The sequence below is a fragment of the Myotis yumanensis genome, unplaced genomic scaffold (genome assembly GCF_028538775.1).
Source record: "Myotis yumanensis isolate MYYU_CA2020_CCGP unplaced genomic scaffold, mMyoYum1.0.hap1 SCAF_16, whole genome shotgun sequence".
NCBI lineage: Eukaryota > Metazoa > Chordata > Mammalia > Chiroptera > Vespertilionidae > Myotis > Myotis yumanensis.
Window position 1 is genome coordinate 33,702,157 of NW_027223767.1, and position 16,535 is coordinate 33,718,691.

The window sequence follows — 16,535 nt, forward strand, 5'->3', positions numbered from 1 at the left end:
TTTTAGTCACATCTAGGGGCAGAGGGATGGTACCATTGGCATTTAGTGGGCAGAGACCAGGGATGCTGGTAAACATCCCACAACGCACAGGACAGGCCCCCACAGCTTACTGAATTTTCACGAACTATACTAGCACAGGAATGAAGTTATTACCAGCCCCCCAGAAACCTCCCTTATGCTCCCTTCCAGTTATTAGACCTCTTCCTGCCATCCAGAATAGCTACTATCCTGACTTCTAACAGCATAGATGAGTTTTTCCTGTTTTTGTACTGTGTATAAAAGGAATCATACAGTATACACTCTTGTGTCTGGCATCCTTTTTTCAGTATTACTTTTGTGAGATTCATCCATATTGTTATGTGTTATTGTAGATCATTCATCATAATTGGTTTATAGTGTAGTTTTAATACATTTTAATTTATTTATAAGTTATATGTTTTAATTTTTAACTATATGATTTATCTATTGCCCATCTTCTCCCACTGGAATGTTCATCCCATGAGAGCAAGGGCTTGGCTTTGTTTTGTTTACTGCTGTTTTCATTTATCACAGTACTTATTACTTTACATAAAGGTATAATTATTTTAATTATTTCTCTTACTTGATATGGAATATCTTGGCAAGATAATACCTTGTTCAATTTCCAGTCTTTAACACCCCAAAACAGTGTTTGGCACACAGTGGGTATTCAAGATCTTGAAACAGAAGAATAGATGGATAAAGAATTGCTTTAGTGCCCTGGCCCATATGGCTCAGTTGGTTGGAATGTCATCCGTGCACTAAGGTGTCACAGGTTCAATTCCCGGTTGGGGCACGTACCCAGGTTGCGGGTTTGACCCATGGTTAGGGCTAGTACCAGGAGGCAACCAATTGATGTTTCTTCCTCTCCCTCCTTCCCCCCTCCCCTCTTCCTTTCTCTCCCTCTAAAATCAATAAAAAAACATATCCTTGGATAAGCATTGAAAAAAAAAAAGAATTACTTTAGCCCCCCCCCCAGTAGTTTTTTTGTATTTTTTTAATTTAAGCAAAAGTACATAAAATAGCCCTAGCTGGCTTGGCTCGGTGGATAGAGGGTCGGCCTGTGGACTGAAGGGTCCCGGGTTCGATTCCAGTCAAGGGCACATACCTCAGTTGCAGGCTCCTGGCCCTGGTCGGGCATGCGGGAGGAAACGAATCGATGTGTCTTTCTCACATCGGTGTTTCTCTCTGTCTCTTTCTTTCCCTTCCACTCTTTCTAAAAATCAATGGAAAAATTACATATATCCTCGGGTGAGGATTAAAAAAAAAGTACATAAAATAGCATTTTAATGCAAGAGTTGGTAAACTACAGCCCACAGCTGGCAAGCTAAGAATGAGTTAGGTTTTTAAAGAGTTACAGAGACAAAGAAGAATATATGGTAGAGAGAGTATATGGCTTGAAAAGCCTAAAATATTTGTCTGGTTTTTCACAAAAAATGCTTACAGGAAATCACTAGAAAGTTAACTTCATGTAATTGTTAGTTAGGTCAAGAAGTAAACTATTTCCAGCTTCCTAGAAACTTGTATGTGCTCTTCCCTGATCACAACCGCCCCCCCCACACACACACACTAGAAACAACTGCTATTCTAATTTTTGTGATTATTTGCTATTCCTTATGGTTTGATCATTCATGTACACATCCCTAAACAAAATAGTTTAACTTTGTCATTAAGTCAGTTTTGTTAATCATGATGTGTTTTGTTTTTTATTTTATTTGGCGGGGGGGCAGGTCATAGTACTATGTGCTTTTATTATTTTTTTCTCCATCATCTTGGCTGGAACCCTTAACCATGATATTTTTAAAAAAATATATTTTATTCATTTTTTACAGAGAGGAAGGGAGAGGGATAAAGAGTTAGAAACATCAGTGGGAGAGAAACATCAATCAGCTGCCTCTTGCACACCTCCCACTGGGGATGTCCCCGCAACCAAGGTACATGCCCTTGGCCGGAATCGAACCTGGGACCTTTCAGTCCACAGGCTGATGCTCCATCCACTGAGCCAAACCGGTCAGGGCCTTAAACATGATATTTAATCAGTGTTTAAATCTTTTGTGTTCTGATTCTATCAGTTAGGCTGTTTGTTCTTTCAGTTACTATCTATCACGTCTTTCATAATTTGAGGAGTTGTCTGTTTCTTCCTATATTTAAAATTTTGCTCTGTGTATTAAGTCCCTTTATTCATTTCTTGTGATTTTTTTGCTCTAAATGCAGTTTATGTGATATTTAATATAACCAAACCGTTGTATGCTATACTTCCATTTTATACTGTCAACTTGTCATTATTATGTTTTCAGTGTATCTGACAATATCATATAGTTGAAATTTTCCTTTATTCTAAAAATCTTTTTAACTTCAACATTTGTCCTAAATACATTTAATGTTTTCTATTTATTCTACCTGTTGTATAATTTTTATTTTTTATTTTATTTTATTTTTTTTTGTATAATTTTTAAATGTTTATCTGCCTTTTTCTTTCTTGCTTTCATTTGGATTGATTTTTTTAAAATCATTTCAATTATTTCTTTTCTAGTAGCTAGATCCTATTTGATGTTTCTCTTAGAAATGACCACATATGTCTTTAATAGGGCAAAGTTTCATATTACTAGTAACTAACTTTACCCTCCTCCCAAATAAATGAGTACCTCAGAACATTAACTCAGTTTACCTGCTACTCACTTGGTGATGGTGGTATGTTTTTATTTTGCCGTTTTTTAGCCTTGTAAAACATTATCATTTTATACTGTCACTTTTTTTTTTCAGTCTTTCTTTGTACTTCTTTCCTTTTGACTTCTTATACCTTCCACCTAAGGTCATTTCCTTCTGCCCAAATTACTCCTTTAGTATTCTTTTTTATCTGCTGGCGGTTAAGTTAACTCTAGGTTTTTGTTTGCTTAGGTAACTTTACTATCCCCTTATTCTTGAAAGATGTTTTTGCTGTATATGTTTCTATACTGGCACTTAAAAAATTTTTTTTTAGTTTATCATTATCTTCTGGCTCCATTGCTATTGTCGAGAAAATAGCATTCATTTACTTATTTATTTGAAAGTATCTGCTCTTTTTTTTCCCTGGCTGCTTTTGAAATATGTGGTGTTCTTCAGTTTCACTATGATGCATTCTTTTATTTTGCTTGCTTTTGATTTATTGGGCTTCTGGTATCTGTGGGTTGGTGTCTTGCAATATTCTCAAAAATTATTAGCCATTGCCTCCAAATATTATCTCTGTTCTCTTTTTTATCCTCCTATGAAATTCCAATTAATGACATGTTAAACTGTCTTACTTTGTCCCCATGCCCCTTAGCTTCTTTTTCTATTTTCTTTTGGTCTCTGTGTGCTACATTTTGGATAGTTTCTTGCCTTTCTGTTTCCAGATTCTCTGTTTTGTTGTATCTGATTTGCTATGAACCCCAGTGAATTAGTTTTTGTTCATATACTGGGTAGGGCAAAAGTAGGTTTACAGTTACACAAAAACAGAGTTTTTTTAATAAAGCTATTATAATAATCATAACCTGCATTTTTTTTTTTTTTTTTTGCATATGAAGAACTTTAAATCTGCTTTTGCATCATGTTATATTTCCGTGCAGGTATTTCCAAGCCTGTCTTTTTTTTTAAATCTAATAGACCAGGGGTTCTCAAACTACGGCCCGTGGGCCACATGCAAATACAAATATTGTATTTGTTCCCGTTTTGTTTTTTTACTTCAAAATAAGATATGTGCATTGTGCATAGGAATTTGTTCATAGTTTTTTTTTTTAAACTATAGTCCGGCCCTCCAACGGTCTGAGGACAGTGAACTGGCCCCCTGTTTAAAAAGTTTGAGGACCCCTGTAATAGACAGTTATTTTATAATCTGTGTCTGATAATTTCAGTATTTGAAATTTTTATAAATCTGTTTCTGCTGTCTTGTGTTTTTCCTAGTTGTTACCTAGGGCTTCATTTCTTTCTTTAAAAATATTTATTGATTTTTAGAAAGAGAAGAAGGGAGAGAGACATCTATATGAAAGACTGACAAATCTCAAAGGGAAAGGGGGTGTGCCGAAGAGACTAATCAAAGATTTTATATGCATACTAGAGGCCCAGTGTACGAATTCGTGCACCAGTGGGGTCCCTCAGCCTGGCCTGCAGGATCAGGCCAAAATCAGCTCTCCAACATCCCCTGAGGGGTCCCAGATTGCGAGAGGTGCAGGCCAGGCCGAGGGACCCCACCGGTGCACAATCAGGGCCGGGGAGGGACCGTGGGAGGGCTCCGGAGCCTATCAGGCCCGTCTTGCTCAGTCCCAATCAGCCAGACCCCAGCAGCAAGCTAACCTACCTGTTGGAGCATCTGCCCCCTGGTGGTCAGTGCACATCATAGCGAGCAGTTGAGCACCCTTAGCATATCATTAGCATATTATGCTTTGATTGGTTGAATGGCTGACCAGATGACTAGACGCTTAACATATTAGGCTTTTATTATATAGGACTAGAGGCCCGGTGCACAAAAATTTGTGCACTCAGGGATAGGGGGTCCCTCAACCCAGCCTGTGCCCTTTCGCAGTCTGGGACCCCTCGGGGGTGACCACTTGCTGGCTTAGGCCTGCACCCCAGGGGATTGGGCCTAAGATGGCAATCAGACATCACTCTGGCAGCCCGGCAGCCCTCGGGGGATGGCCACTTGCCAGCGGGGAGCAGACCTAAGCTGCAGTCAGACATCCTTAGCGCTGCTGAGGAGGCAGGAGAGGCTCCCACCACCACCGCTGTACTGGCAGCCGTCAGCCTGGCTTGTGGCTGAGCAGAGCCCCCTGTGAGAGCGCACTGACCACCAGAGGGCAGCTCCTGCATTGAGCATCTGCCCCCTGGTGATCAGTGTGTGTCATAGTGACCAGTCATTTCCAGTCTTTCTGCTGTTAGGGTCAGTTTGCATATTACCTTTTTACTATATAGGATGGAGGCCTGGTGCACGGGTGGGGGCCGGCTGGTTTGCTGGGAACGGTGTCCTGGATCAGGGTGGGGGTCCCGCTTGGGTGCCTGGCCCGCCTGAGTGAGGGGCTGATGGCTGTTTGCAGCTGGTCACACCCCCTTCAGGGTGGGGGTGCCCACTGGGGTGCCTGGCCAGCCTGGATGACGGGCTGATGGCTGTTTGCAGGTGGTCACACCCCCTTCAGGGTGGGGTCCCCACTGGGGTGCCTGGCCAGCCTGGATGAGGGGCTGATGGCTGTTTGCAGCTGGTCACACCCCCTTCAGGGTGGGGGTCCCCACTGGGGTGCCTGGCCAGTCTGGGTGAGGGGCTGAGGGCTGTTTTCAGGCTGGCGGGCGACTGAAGCTCCCAGCCTCTTTTTTTTTCTTTTTTTTTTTTCTGGGATTTATTTACCTTCTATAGCTGTCACTGGAGCTGAGAGACGGCTCCAGCTCTGAGGCCGTGGCTGGCTGAAAGCAGGTATCTGGGGTTTGTTTAGCTTCTATAATTGAAACATTGTTGCATCCGGAGCTCAGAGCTGGGCTGCGGCAGGCAGGGAACCTTGGCTTCCTCCATCACTGGAGCAAGCACACCTCCTGCTCGTTTCAGCTGCGTGGCTGTCGGCCGCCATCTTTGTTGGCAGTTAATTTGCATATCCTGCTGATTAGCCCATGGGAAGCGTAGCGGAGGTATGGTTAATTACCATGTTTGTCTATTATTAGATAGGAAAGGCATTGCCCATAGACACAGACAATAGCATGGTGAAGGCCTGGAGCTGTGTGAGAACCTGGTAGCTAAAGGCAATGGGGGTCCTCTGTAATACTCTCTATAATAAAGATAAGAAAACAAACAAAGATTTTTAAATTAATTTTGAGAGAGAGAGGAAGGGGGAGAGAGAGAAACATCTATGTGAAAGTGAAACATCAATGGACTGCCTCCTGCACACCTCCTACTGGGAATTGAACTGGCAACCTTTGGGTGCATGGGACGATGCCCAACCAATTGAGCCACACTGGCCAGGGCAGGGTTTCATTTATTTATGCCTCATTTTTTTTTTTTACATCATTCTGCTTATTCTTGAAAAATTATTTGTGAAATTTCTTTGAGAGCTGGGATAAAGATGTGTTTCTCCAGGGAGAATATTTGCTTCTTCCAAATGCCTAGAGCAAGTATTTCAAACTCGTGGCCCATGGGCCACATGCCTCATTTATTTGGCCCATGTTAGCCTTTGAGTTTGACGTGCTTGGCCTAGAGTACTAATCCAATACTGGTTTAAACTACTGAATTTATGGCTAGCATTTTGTGTATTTGTTTTATTTATTTTGTTTGTTTGTCTCAACCACCCAGGCAATACTGATTTGAATTGAGCCAGCATTTCTCAGGGAAGCCCTGTCCCTTCATTGACAACTTTGCAGCTCCTTTAGGGTAGGGTCAGTTTTTCTTCTAGGAGTGTCTACTGGCCCTTCAGAAGCCCGGCTTGAAGTGGGAACAGTTTCCTTGTTGAACTGGGTGGGCTTTTGTCTGTGACTTTTGCTTAGCACTAGGATGCACTAGAAATAGAAATAAAAGAGATTTGCAGGTACCTTTAGGGCAAATGTGACTTTGATGCTTCTTTTACTTGTCTTGTTTCTCATTTCCCTTAGATTTTACACTGGTTGATCCCTTTTATTTTAATCAAGTCTTTGATGGTCTTAATATCGTTTTGTCCTGTTTTCTAAGGGAAGGTGGTTGGTTCAAACATCGTAGCCTGCTCTATTTCCAGATATAGTTTTAAATACATTGGGGCCTTGACTTACGAGTGTCCTGAATAACGAGTTTTTTGAGATACAAGCTGTCTCTCGGCCGATTTTTTGCTTTGAGTTGCGAGCTAAAATTCGGGTTACGAGCCAGCTTCAGATACCCCACCGCTAGTTGGCGCAGCGAACGTCACAGTGAACGCCACAACATCAGCCCAGCATCACATGTCTCACTCGTTCACAATTGATTTGACATACGAGTAATTTGAGTTACGAGCTCCGTCACGAAACGAATTAAACTCATAAGTCAAGGCCCCACTATATATCAGCTCTTGGCAAATACTTATTAAGTACATAATAGAATTATAAATTTGAATATTGTGGCTTTGGAGATACATTCACCCAACTAGTGAGAATATTGTTATGAATGGGTGTCACAAGTGTTCTGGACTTGAATTTAAACCATTGCATTTGGTGAGCTATGAGTGTTGGTCTTAACGAGGTGGACTCTACTCAGAGTTCCTTTTTCAGGATCATTTAGGTTATTTTATTTTATTTTCATTTTTTAAAATGAAAATGTTAAATAGCTTTTCCTGATAAAGGGATATATACATATTTTAAAAATCCAACAATTCAGAAGTGGTAAAATAGAAAGTCTCCTCCAAAAGCGCTATTATTAAAGAGTTTTGTGGCCATATATGTATATATACTAGAGGCCCGATGCATGAAATTTGTGCAAGGGGCTTGACCCTTGCAGCCCAGCTGCCTCATGGCCCCGCGGCCCCGCCCATTGGTCATTCCTGAAGGTCGTTCTGGAAGGTCGTTCCGCAGTCCGGTCTAATTAGCATATTAGCTCTTTATTATATAGCATGTATGTTCATGTGATAGATTTTCTTATTTTAGTTGTAATTAATTTATTTAACCAATATCCTGTAAACATTTTATGTTCTATAAGTAGTACTGTAATGAATGTCCTTGTATATACATATCTTTGTAGTTACACATTTTTTTCCTTTTGAAATTTCCAAAGTATAATTCCCAAGTCAAAGAATATGCTCACTTTTCTGGTTATTAGCAGTTTTAGAGTCTTAGTTTCTACATATCCTTCTAATACTGAATTTTATCATTATAATCTTTGTCAGTGAGAAAAATGCTTTGTTGTAACTTGCATTTCTTAATTACGATAGTAAACACTTTTTCATATATTTGATGGCCTTTGGATTTCTCTTTTAATGTTTGTCCAGGTCCCTTGTCTATTTATTTCTCAGAGTACTTGTTTTTTCTTACTGATGGGTAGGAGTACATTATTTATTAAAATTGTTAACTCATCATTTATATTGTAAATATTTTTTTCTGTTTGTAATGTTGTCTTTTAACTTTGTTTATGTTGACTTTCACCATACAGAAGTCAAAAAATTTGAAGTAGTTGAATTTATCAATGTCTTTTTCTTTATTACTTATTGTCTTTGTATTATTCTTAGATGTTCCTATATGGTTTGTATTTTTAATGTCATGTTTAAAATATCCTTCACCACTAGAAAGTCATAAAAGAATTTGTTTGTATGTTCTTTTAAACTTTATATGATACTAAAGGCCTGGTGCATGAAATTCATGCACAGGTGGGGTCCCTAGGCCTGGCCGGCAATCAGGGCCAGCCGGGGCCTTCTGGCTGCTGGCCAGGGCCTACCTGCCTTCCCTGGCCACCGGCCGGGGCCTTTCTTTCTTTGCACCGTCCCCTGGTGGTCAGTGCATGTCATAGCGAGCAATAGAACTCTTGGTCGAACTCCCGTAGGGACACTTTGCATATTAGCCTTTTATATACATCCTATATAATAAAAGCCTAATGTGCAAATCGACCAAATGGTGGAACGACAGGTGGAATGATTGGTCGTTATGATGCGCACTGACCACCAGGGGGCAGATGCTCAATGCAGGAGCTGTCCGCAGCCTGCAGGCCCGAGGCCAGCCAAGGCGGGTGCCAGTGGGGGCCCCCATGATCACCCCATCAGTCGCCCTGCTGAGGGAGGCCACTGGCCGCAGCGGCAGGGTGCGTGGCCAGTGCCAGCCTGGCCAAGGCGGGTGCATCAGGTCCCCCCCCCCATCACCCTACCAGTCGCCCCACAGATCAGCCCTGATAGCTGGCCAGGTCTAGGGACCTTACCCATGCACGAATTTCATGCATCGAGTCTCTAATCTATATAATATAAACCTAAGCGACCGTTACAGCAGAACAACCTGTCGCTATGATGTGCACTGACCACCAGGGGGCAGACGCTCAACGCAGAAGCAGCCCCATGGTGGTCAGTGGAGCGCCGCTCAGCCAGAAGCCGGGCTCACTGCTGGTGAGCGCAGCTGCCACGTTGGGAGCCTCTCCTGACTCTGCAGCAGCACTACTGAGTGGTGGCAGCAGGTGCAGCGGGCTGGGATGAGCACAAGCAGATGGGCGCCCGGCCCCAATTCGAGCTTCTTCCTTGCTGCCTGATGCTTGGCACACTGCTACATCCCCCGAGGGGTCCCAGACTGTGAGAGGGCGTAAACTGGGCTGAGGGACAACCTCCCCACCCCCCCCACCCCCCCACCCCCCCGTGCACGAATTTCATGCACCAGGCCTCTAGTAGATAGATAAGGAAGCAACCTTCTTTTCCTTTTTTCTAATATCTGCAAATATCCTATAATCTTTTTAATAAGTTCCCACTAATTTGAAATATATTTTAATCACTAATTATATATTCATATTACATGGGTTGCTTTCTGAATTTTCTGTATTATACTGATTTAGTTAATGTTGCTTTGTATATGTTTTAATAGTCAAATTTCCCAGATATTCCTTATTAAAAATTATATGGCTAATTTTGATTATTTTTCTAAGTGAACCTCAGAATTCATTTGTGAAGTTCCACAAAAATCACCTCCCTAAAAGAGAGTAAGAAGGAACCCAGATGATAATTATACCATCACCACACTCTCTTGTGAAATAGGAAAAGAAAAACAAAACTAAAAAGAAAGAAAAATCCCTAAGCATTGGTTTTTAGAGAAATTTGACATCTGTAAAATTTGAATCCAGAAGCATAATATTGCAATTTGATTTAGGTAAAATCTTGTGTATTTGTCAGTGAAGCTCTAGTTTTTCCTTTTTTAAAAAAAAAAATGTGTATATACATATTTAAAAAAATATTTTTATTGATTTCAGAGAGGAAGGAAGAGGGAGAGATAGAAACGTCAGTGATGAGAGAGAATCATTGGTTGGCTGCTTCCTGCATGCCCCACACTGGGGCTTGAGTCCGCAACCCAGGCATGTCACTGGGATCAAACTGTGATCTCCTGATTTACAGGTCTATGCTCAACCACTGAGCCACACAACCCAGGCTCTAGTTTTTCTTTATGTATGATCTGCATAAATTTTAAGTCTGCTTTTTCTTCCATTACATATTCTGATTGTAATCAGTTGTTGTTGGTGTATGGGAAAGGTATTGATTTTTGTCTATTTTATATATGACCATTTTTCTGAACTCTTATTTTGTTTTTCAGTTGATTTGCTTGGTTTCCTTTGTGAATAGTTATATCATCCAAAAATGATACTTTTTAATGATGCTTTACTATTTTCCAGTGTTTTTACCTCATTTTTCCTTATCACATTGACCAAAACTTTTATAAAAATGTTGAATGATTGTGATACTAATGTGTTAATTCCATGTAATTCCTAACATTAATGATAGTGTTTCTACTATAGGACCATTAAGTTTATGTATGTTAATTTCTAAAAAAATACTTCATTATATGAAAGATGGATACTTGTAGTTTTTTTAAAATATATTTTTATTTCAAAGAGGAAGGGGGAGGGAGAGAGATAGAAAAATCCATGATGAGAGAGAATCATTGATTGGCTGCCTTCTGTACACCCCATATTGGGCATTGAGGCTGCAACCTGGACATGTGCCCTGACCGGGAATCAAACTGTGAACTCCTGGTTCATAAGTTGATGCTCAATCATTGAGCCACCAGGTCTTTTTTTTTTTTTTTTTAAGAGTTGCCCAATAATGTGGACTTTTTTTTCGGGGGGTCATCTATAAATTGAAGAATCTTGATTCCTCTCCTTCTGACATTAATGTAATGAATTACATTAGTGGATTTGCTAATAATGAACCATACTTAACATTTCTAGAATAAATCATACATAATTGTGGTATGTTATTCTTTTAGTGTAGTATGGAGCTTGTTTTGCTTATATTTATTTCAGCTGTTTTTTGCATCTAAGTATAGTGTGCTGAGAATAGGATTAAGAGTGAAATAAGCTCTACCTATAAAGTAGGGAACAAATATCTTAATCTTCATTTACCTACAGGATAGAAATAACATTTCCTTTGTAGGATTGAGGGTATTATGAGGTTGATTTATTGAACTCTACAGAGTAACTTGCCAATTCAGAGTTGAGTAAATATAGAACCATTAAAATGTAGTTTTGCTTAATTTGAGTAAGATATTAATTCAGGTTGATAGCTGGGTTATAATCCAATAATGTTGTTATGCTCTCCGTATTTGTTTTCAGAGGTATTTGGTTTTTTAAAATCATTATTATATTCAGTAACTGTTTTAATCTGTTGCATGTTTTGGCAATATCAGATTTTCTTTCTGATGTAATTTGTGTGTTTTTTAATGTTTTCCAGCGACGAGTAGAACAGCCCCTCTATGGTTTAGATGGCAGCGCTGCAAAGGAGGTATCGGAGGAGCAGTCTGCTCTGCCAACCCTGATGTCAGTAATGCTAGCAAAACCTCGGCTCGACACAGAGCAGCTGGCACAGAGGGGAGCTGGCCTCTGCTTCACTTTTGTTTCAGTGAGTACTAAGCCTGAGTTTATGCAGACCCTTGTTGTCCTGGAGCTCCTTGATGAAGTTAGAATAACTATTTGGTAGAGAGAGGATGACCTTTTTAACTGTCACTTCTAGAGGTAGTGGTGAGCTTCTTCTCAGTCTCCCTGGGTTCAAAGGGCTGAGAGAAAAAACTGTTTTGTTAATGTCTGAACACACTGTGGGGAGAAAAATGCGATCTTAGGTTGACAAAGTAAAGAAAATATAGATAAAATTCCATAACTACCAAAGAACTTATAACAAGTAAAATTTCCAAACAGCAGCCATCACTTATTTAAAGCAATATTCAAGTCAGTAAAATTGTAGCATGTAGTTAGGGGTTCCATAGCATGCTTACAAGCTGTTTCACCTCTGGTATTTGGGTGACCGACATGCTTGCCTTCTCTCGACTCTTCTGAGTGTTGTTATGTTTACTTTTTCCAGGAATATTTATCTGTTTGCTCTTTTCAGCTTGCTTCTTTCTCCTTCCTTGAAGAACAAGAACTTGAAAGTTTGACCTATTTGCCAAATTATAATACAATTTGACTCAGAAATTTCTACTTTCTTGGTTTCTGTGACCTACCTAGTGTTTGTGACCAAGGATGTATAAAGCAAGAGAAAGCTCCATTGCCCCATGCTTCCATGTTTAGGGACAATTTTCAGAGCTGAAGTCACCATTTGTTAAAATTTGTGTTCCTCTTACTGGTTCATTCTTTTCAGTTATAATCTGAGTTTCTTCTTCTTCTGTTAATCCTCACCCAAGGATATTTTTTCCATTGATTTTTAGAGACAGAGGAAGGGAGGGAGGGAGAGAGAGAGATGGAAACATCAATGTGAGAGAGACACATCTCTCTCTCCCTTCCTTTCTCTCGAAAATCAGTAAACATATCATTGGGCGAGGATTAAAAAAAAAAGGAAAAATAAATATATAAAGTATCAGAAAAATTCACATGTGGAAAACACTACATTATCTAATCCTCACAATATCTAGTATTTCCTAATTATGTCTGTGACGAGTTGTACTGTGTTGTTAGGTGCCATTTTGTTTATAAAAGGAATTTTGGGATAATAATGATTGTATATTCCTGAATAGTTGAATAATATTAAATCCTAAATTAGCTTTCTAAATTTAAAAATGCCTTAGAAGCCCTAGCTGGTTTTGCTTAGTGGATAGAACGTCATCCTGCAGACTGAAGGGTCCCGGGTTTGATTCCAGTCAAGGGCACGTGTTTGGGTTGCGGGCTCGATACCCAGTGGGGGGTGTGCAGGAGGCAGCCGATCAATGATTCACTCTCATCATTGATGTTTCTCTCTCTCTCTCTCCTTCTCCCTTCCTCTCTGAAATCAATAAAAATATTTTAAAAATAAAAATAAATAAATAAAAATGCTTTAGAAATGCTCTGTAAATTGTGTATAAAAGTCACTCATCCCGGCTGGCATGGCTGAGTGATTGAGCATTGACCTATGAACCAGGAGGTCATGGTCAGTTCCCAGTCAGGGCACGTGCCCAGGTTGTGGGCTCCATCCCCAGTGTGGGGCATGCGGGAGGCAGCTGGTCAGTGATTCTCTCTCATCATTGATGGTTCTGTCTCTCCTTTTCCCTTCCTCTCTGAAATAAAAATACATATTTTTAAAAAGTCACTGTCAGCAAGTAATATTATTAGAAATTAACTTGGATTTTGAGCCAGTGTGTGTTTATGGATAATGTTTGGGGATTTAGGAGACTACAGTAGTCCCCGCCTTATCTGTTCCAGGACCCCCAGTAGATTCCTAAAACTACAGATGGTATCAATAGTACCTATACATACCTACCTTTTCACATACAGGAAACACTTGGTGGCCATCTGCATCGTGAGTGTCACTATTTGTGCTCTTTTAAGCCATTATTAAGTAAGGTAAGGTTACTTGAATACAAGCACTGTAGTACTTTGACAGTCAGATGTCTACTGAGTGACTAACGGTTCATAGTACATACAGTATGGATACGCTGGACAAAGGGATCATTCACATCCTGAGCGGGACAGCATGATTTCCTCGCATCACTCAGAACAGAGTGAATTGTTTATTTCTGAAATTTCCATTTAATATTTTCAGACCATGGTTGACCACAGGTAACTGAAACTGTGGATAAGGGGTACTACTGTATTCTGAATAGTAGTTCCCAGTCCTTTCTGCCTGGAGTCTCTAGCATCCCCTTGCTTCATCACCAGCCTTTTCTGACAAAAGCATATTTAAATACAAGTGAAAGGGGCCTGTTATAACAGGAATAACTTCTGATTTACATATTTTAAAAAATTCTTTTATAAGCATTTGCTTTTTAAAAAAATATATCTTTATTGATTTCAGAGAGGAAAGGAAAAGGAGAGAGATAGAAACATCAATGATTAGAGTGAATCATTGATCGGTTGCCTTCTGCATACCCCCTACTGGGGGTTGAACCTTCAACCTGGGCATGTGCTCTTGACCGGAATCGAACCTGGACCCTTCAGTCCTCAGGCTGACACCCTATCCACTGAGCCAAACCAGCTAAGGCAGCATTTGATATTTTAAAGTATTTCTAGGAACATGGTCCAAGCCATCATGTCTGGCTCTTGCTTCTCATTTGAATTGTTTTACTTTCTTCTTGGCTACATGGCCCTGACTTCTGCCTTTCATCAGAGTTCATTTTATATAGAGTTAATCATTTGCATTCATACAAATGTTTGTGGAGGAAAATGCAAAACTTTCTTGTGATTGGTAATATACCTTTATTACAGGCTCAGCAAAATAGTCCCTCTTCTACAGGATCTGGTAACACAGAGCATTCCTGCAGCTCCCAGAAACAGATCTCCATCCAGCACAGACAGACCCAGGTAGGTTGGCGATAGGTAAACAGAGGAGAAAAGGATCTGCTTAAGAAGAAATGCTGACCACATATAAAGTCTATGAGTCCTCTCTTTGTCTTCCCTTTAATTCTCTAACTTTACCTCATTATTTTTATTATTCTATTTAGAACTTACATTATGAGTACTTAAAGTCTTTTGGAAGGTGCTTTAACCATTTGAGGTGTTTCTTTTCCTTTCTGGTACGTTGCAGCAGAAGCGCTTGTTTTATAGCAAGCTGTTGAGAACAGAGCACTCATCTGGAGACCTTTAGGCCTGAGTTCAAATTCTGTCTTTACACCTTACATTATATTTTTAGTCCTCAATTTTCTTGAGTACAAATCATCTGTATAATGTGGTTGGATCTAATTATCTCAGACAATATATACAAAATGCTTATTAGGACAGTGCTCACAGTAGTCATCAATGAATGTTAATTTACTACTTTATGAAAGGAGTTAATTTATTCCGTGTACCTGTTCATTTGGCAAGACCTAGATAAACTTCTTTAACATGTGGCACACCAACATACTTTTCTCCTTAAACAGTCTTCAGAAACTTTTTAAGTTAGAATGTTGTGAACAATCAAAGATATTATTTGCAAAGGGTAGTGGATATATGTCCTCTACTTTGTAATATTGAGCCAGCCAAATAGTATACCAGGTTTTCTTGGCACTGTGCTGCCTTCAAGTCAGGCAGGATGCTTGACAATCTAGGAGCATTTCTAAAGTCTCAAGCTATGCAACCTTCAGGAGCAGACTTTAATTTTATTTGAATTACCAGCCTTTGGGCAATTGAAAGATAGTTGAATATTCCAATAACTTTAATCTCTTGCCTTCTAATTGTTCATTATTTCCACTAGGTGGCGTGCTTAGGTCATGTCTTCTCTCAGTTTCATTTCTAAAGTAGTATGTTTCTCTATTGTTCAATGCACGGAGATCTTGAGAATTCATACATTTAATTCCAGTGTTAATATGTTTTTGAGGTGCAGGTATAACAGAATATAAAACTTAAAGAATGGGATGAAGAAAGGAGATTCAGTTTCTTGAGCCATGTGATTCTTGGCTATTTGTTAGCAAGTGCCTTTTCCCCCCAGAAAAGTAATGAGAAAATGAGTGATGGACACGCAGTATTTTGAGTCTAATTCTAAATTTTGTTTTGTCTCTATAGTCTGACCTCACAATAGAAAAAATATCTGCACTAGAAAACAGTAAGAATTCTGACTTAGAGAAGAAGGAGGGAAGAATAGATGATTTGTTAAGAGTAAGTATTAAAATGTGCTAGGAGATTTTATAAGCACTGATTGATGTTATGTGTATTTGGCATATGTGCATATCATAGAGATAATTACTATAGCCAAATAACAAAGTTAAATAATCATATGGATATTTGCCTTTAATTCAAGGGAATCTGAGTAGCAAGCAGGATCAAACCTACATTTTAAGCACTGTAAATACCTTTAAATTGGAAATCTTATATTGTAGGATTTTAATATTCTTTTATTATTGTTATTTTAGAGAGAAAAAGGAAGGGGGAGGGAAGGAGAGGGGGACATCAATTTGTTGTCCCACTTATATATGCATTGGTGGGTTGATTCTTGTATATGTCCTGACCAGAGATAAAACCTGCAATCTTGGTGTATGGAGTCATCGCTCTAACCAATAAAGCAACCCAGCCAGGGCCTTAGTATTCTTGAATTTTAAAACTATTTCACAGCCTCGGTTTTTTTATTTTGTATCTTTTATAATCTATTCATCTAAAGTTTTTTGTACTTACAAGAAAAATTTCAAAAATAGCTAATCTGGAATTTAAAAGATACCACTAGAAAATATACCAGGATATTTTAAATACGTATTTTTAATATGCAATTTAGTATATGGACAGATCCATGCTTAAAATTTTTTAAATGTTTTTATTGTTGTTATGAAAGTAATACCTGCTCTTTTTTAAAAAAAATTCAGTGAATGCTGAAAAATATGGCATTCAAGATAAAACATTTGATACATTTCCTTTAGTAATTTTGAGCCATTTGTAGTATTTATATAAATGCATATATACATAAATATTGCTGATTTATAAATAAAATTGGCTAACATTTTTCTCTTCTCTAGTGATTTAGAAGGGGTAGGTTTGATCCTTA

The 16,535-nt window shown here is 39.3% G+C and overlaps 1 protein-coding gene across 5 annotated transcripts in view; it reads left to right on the top strand.

The window, feature by feature from the left end:
* TLK2 (tousled like kinase 2) overlaps positions 1-16,535 on the top strand; it is an 82,245-nt gene that overhangs the window by 24,195 nt on the left and 41,515 nt on the right. For all 5 annotated transcript variants that reach the window (XM_070395196.1, XM_070395199.1, XM_070395198.1 and 2 more), the window contains 3 exons: positions 11,355-11,522; positions 14,291-14,386; positions 15,566-15,658. In XM_070395196.1, the coding sequence (XP_070251297.1) occupies positions 11,355-11,522; positions 14,291-14,386; positions 15,566-15,658 (357 nt within the window). The remainder of the gene's footprint in view (positions 1-11,354; positions 11,523-14,290; positions 14,387-15,565; positions 15,659-16,535) is intronic.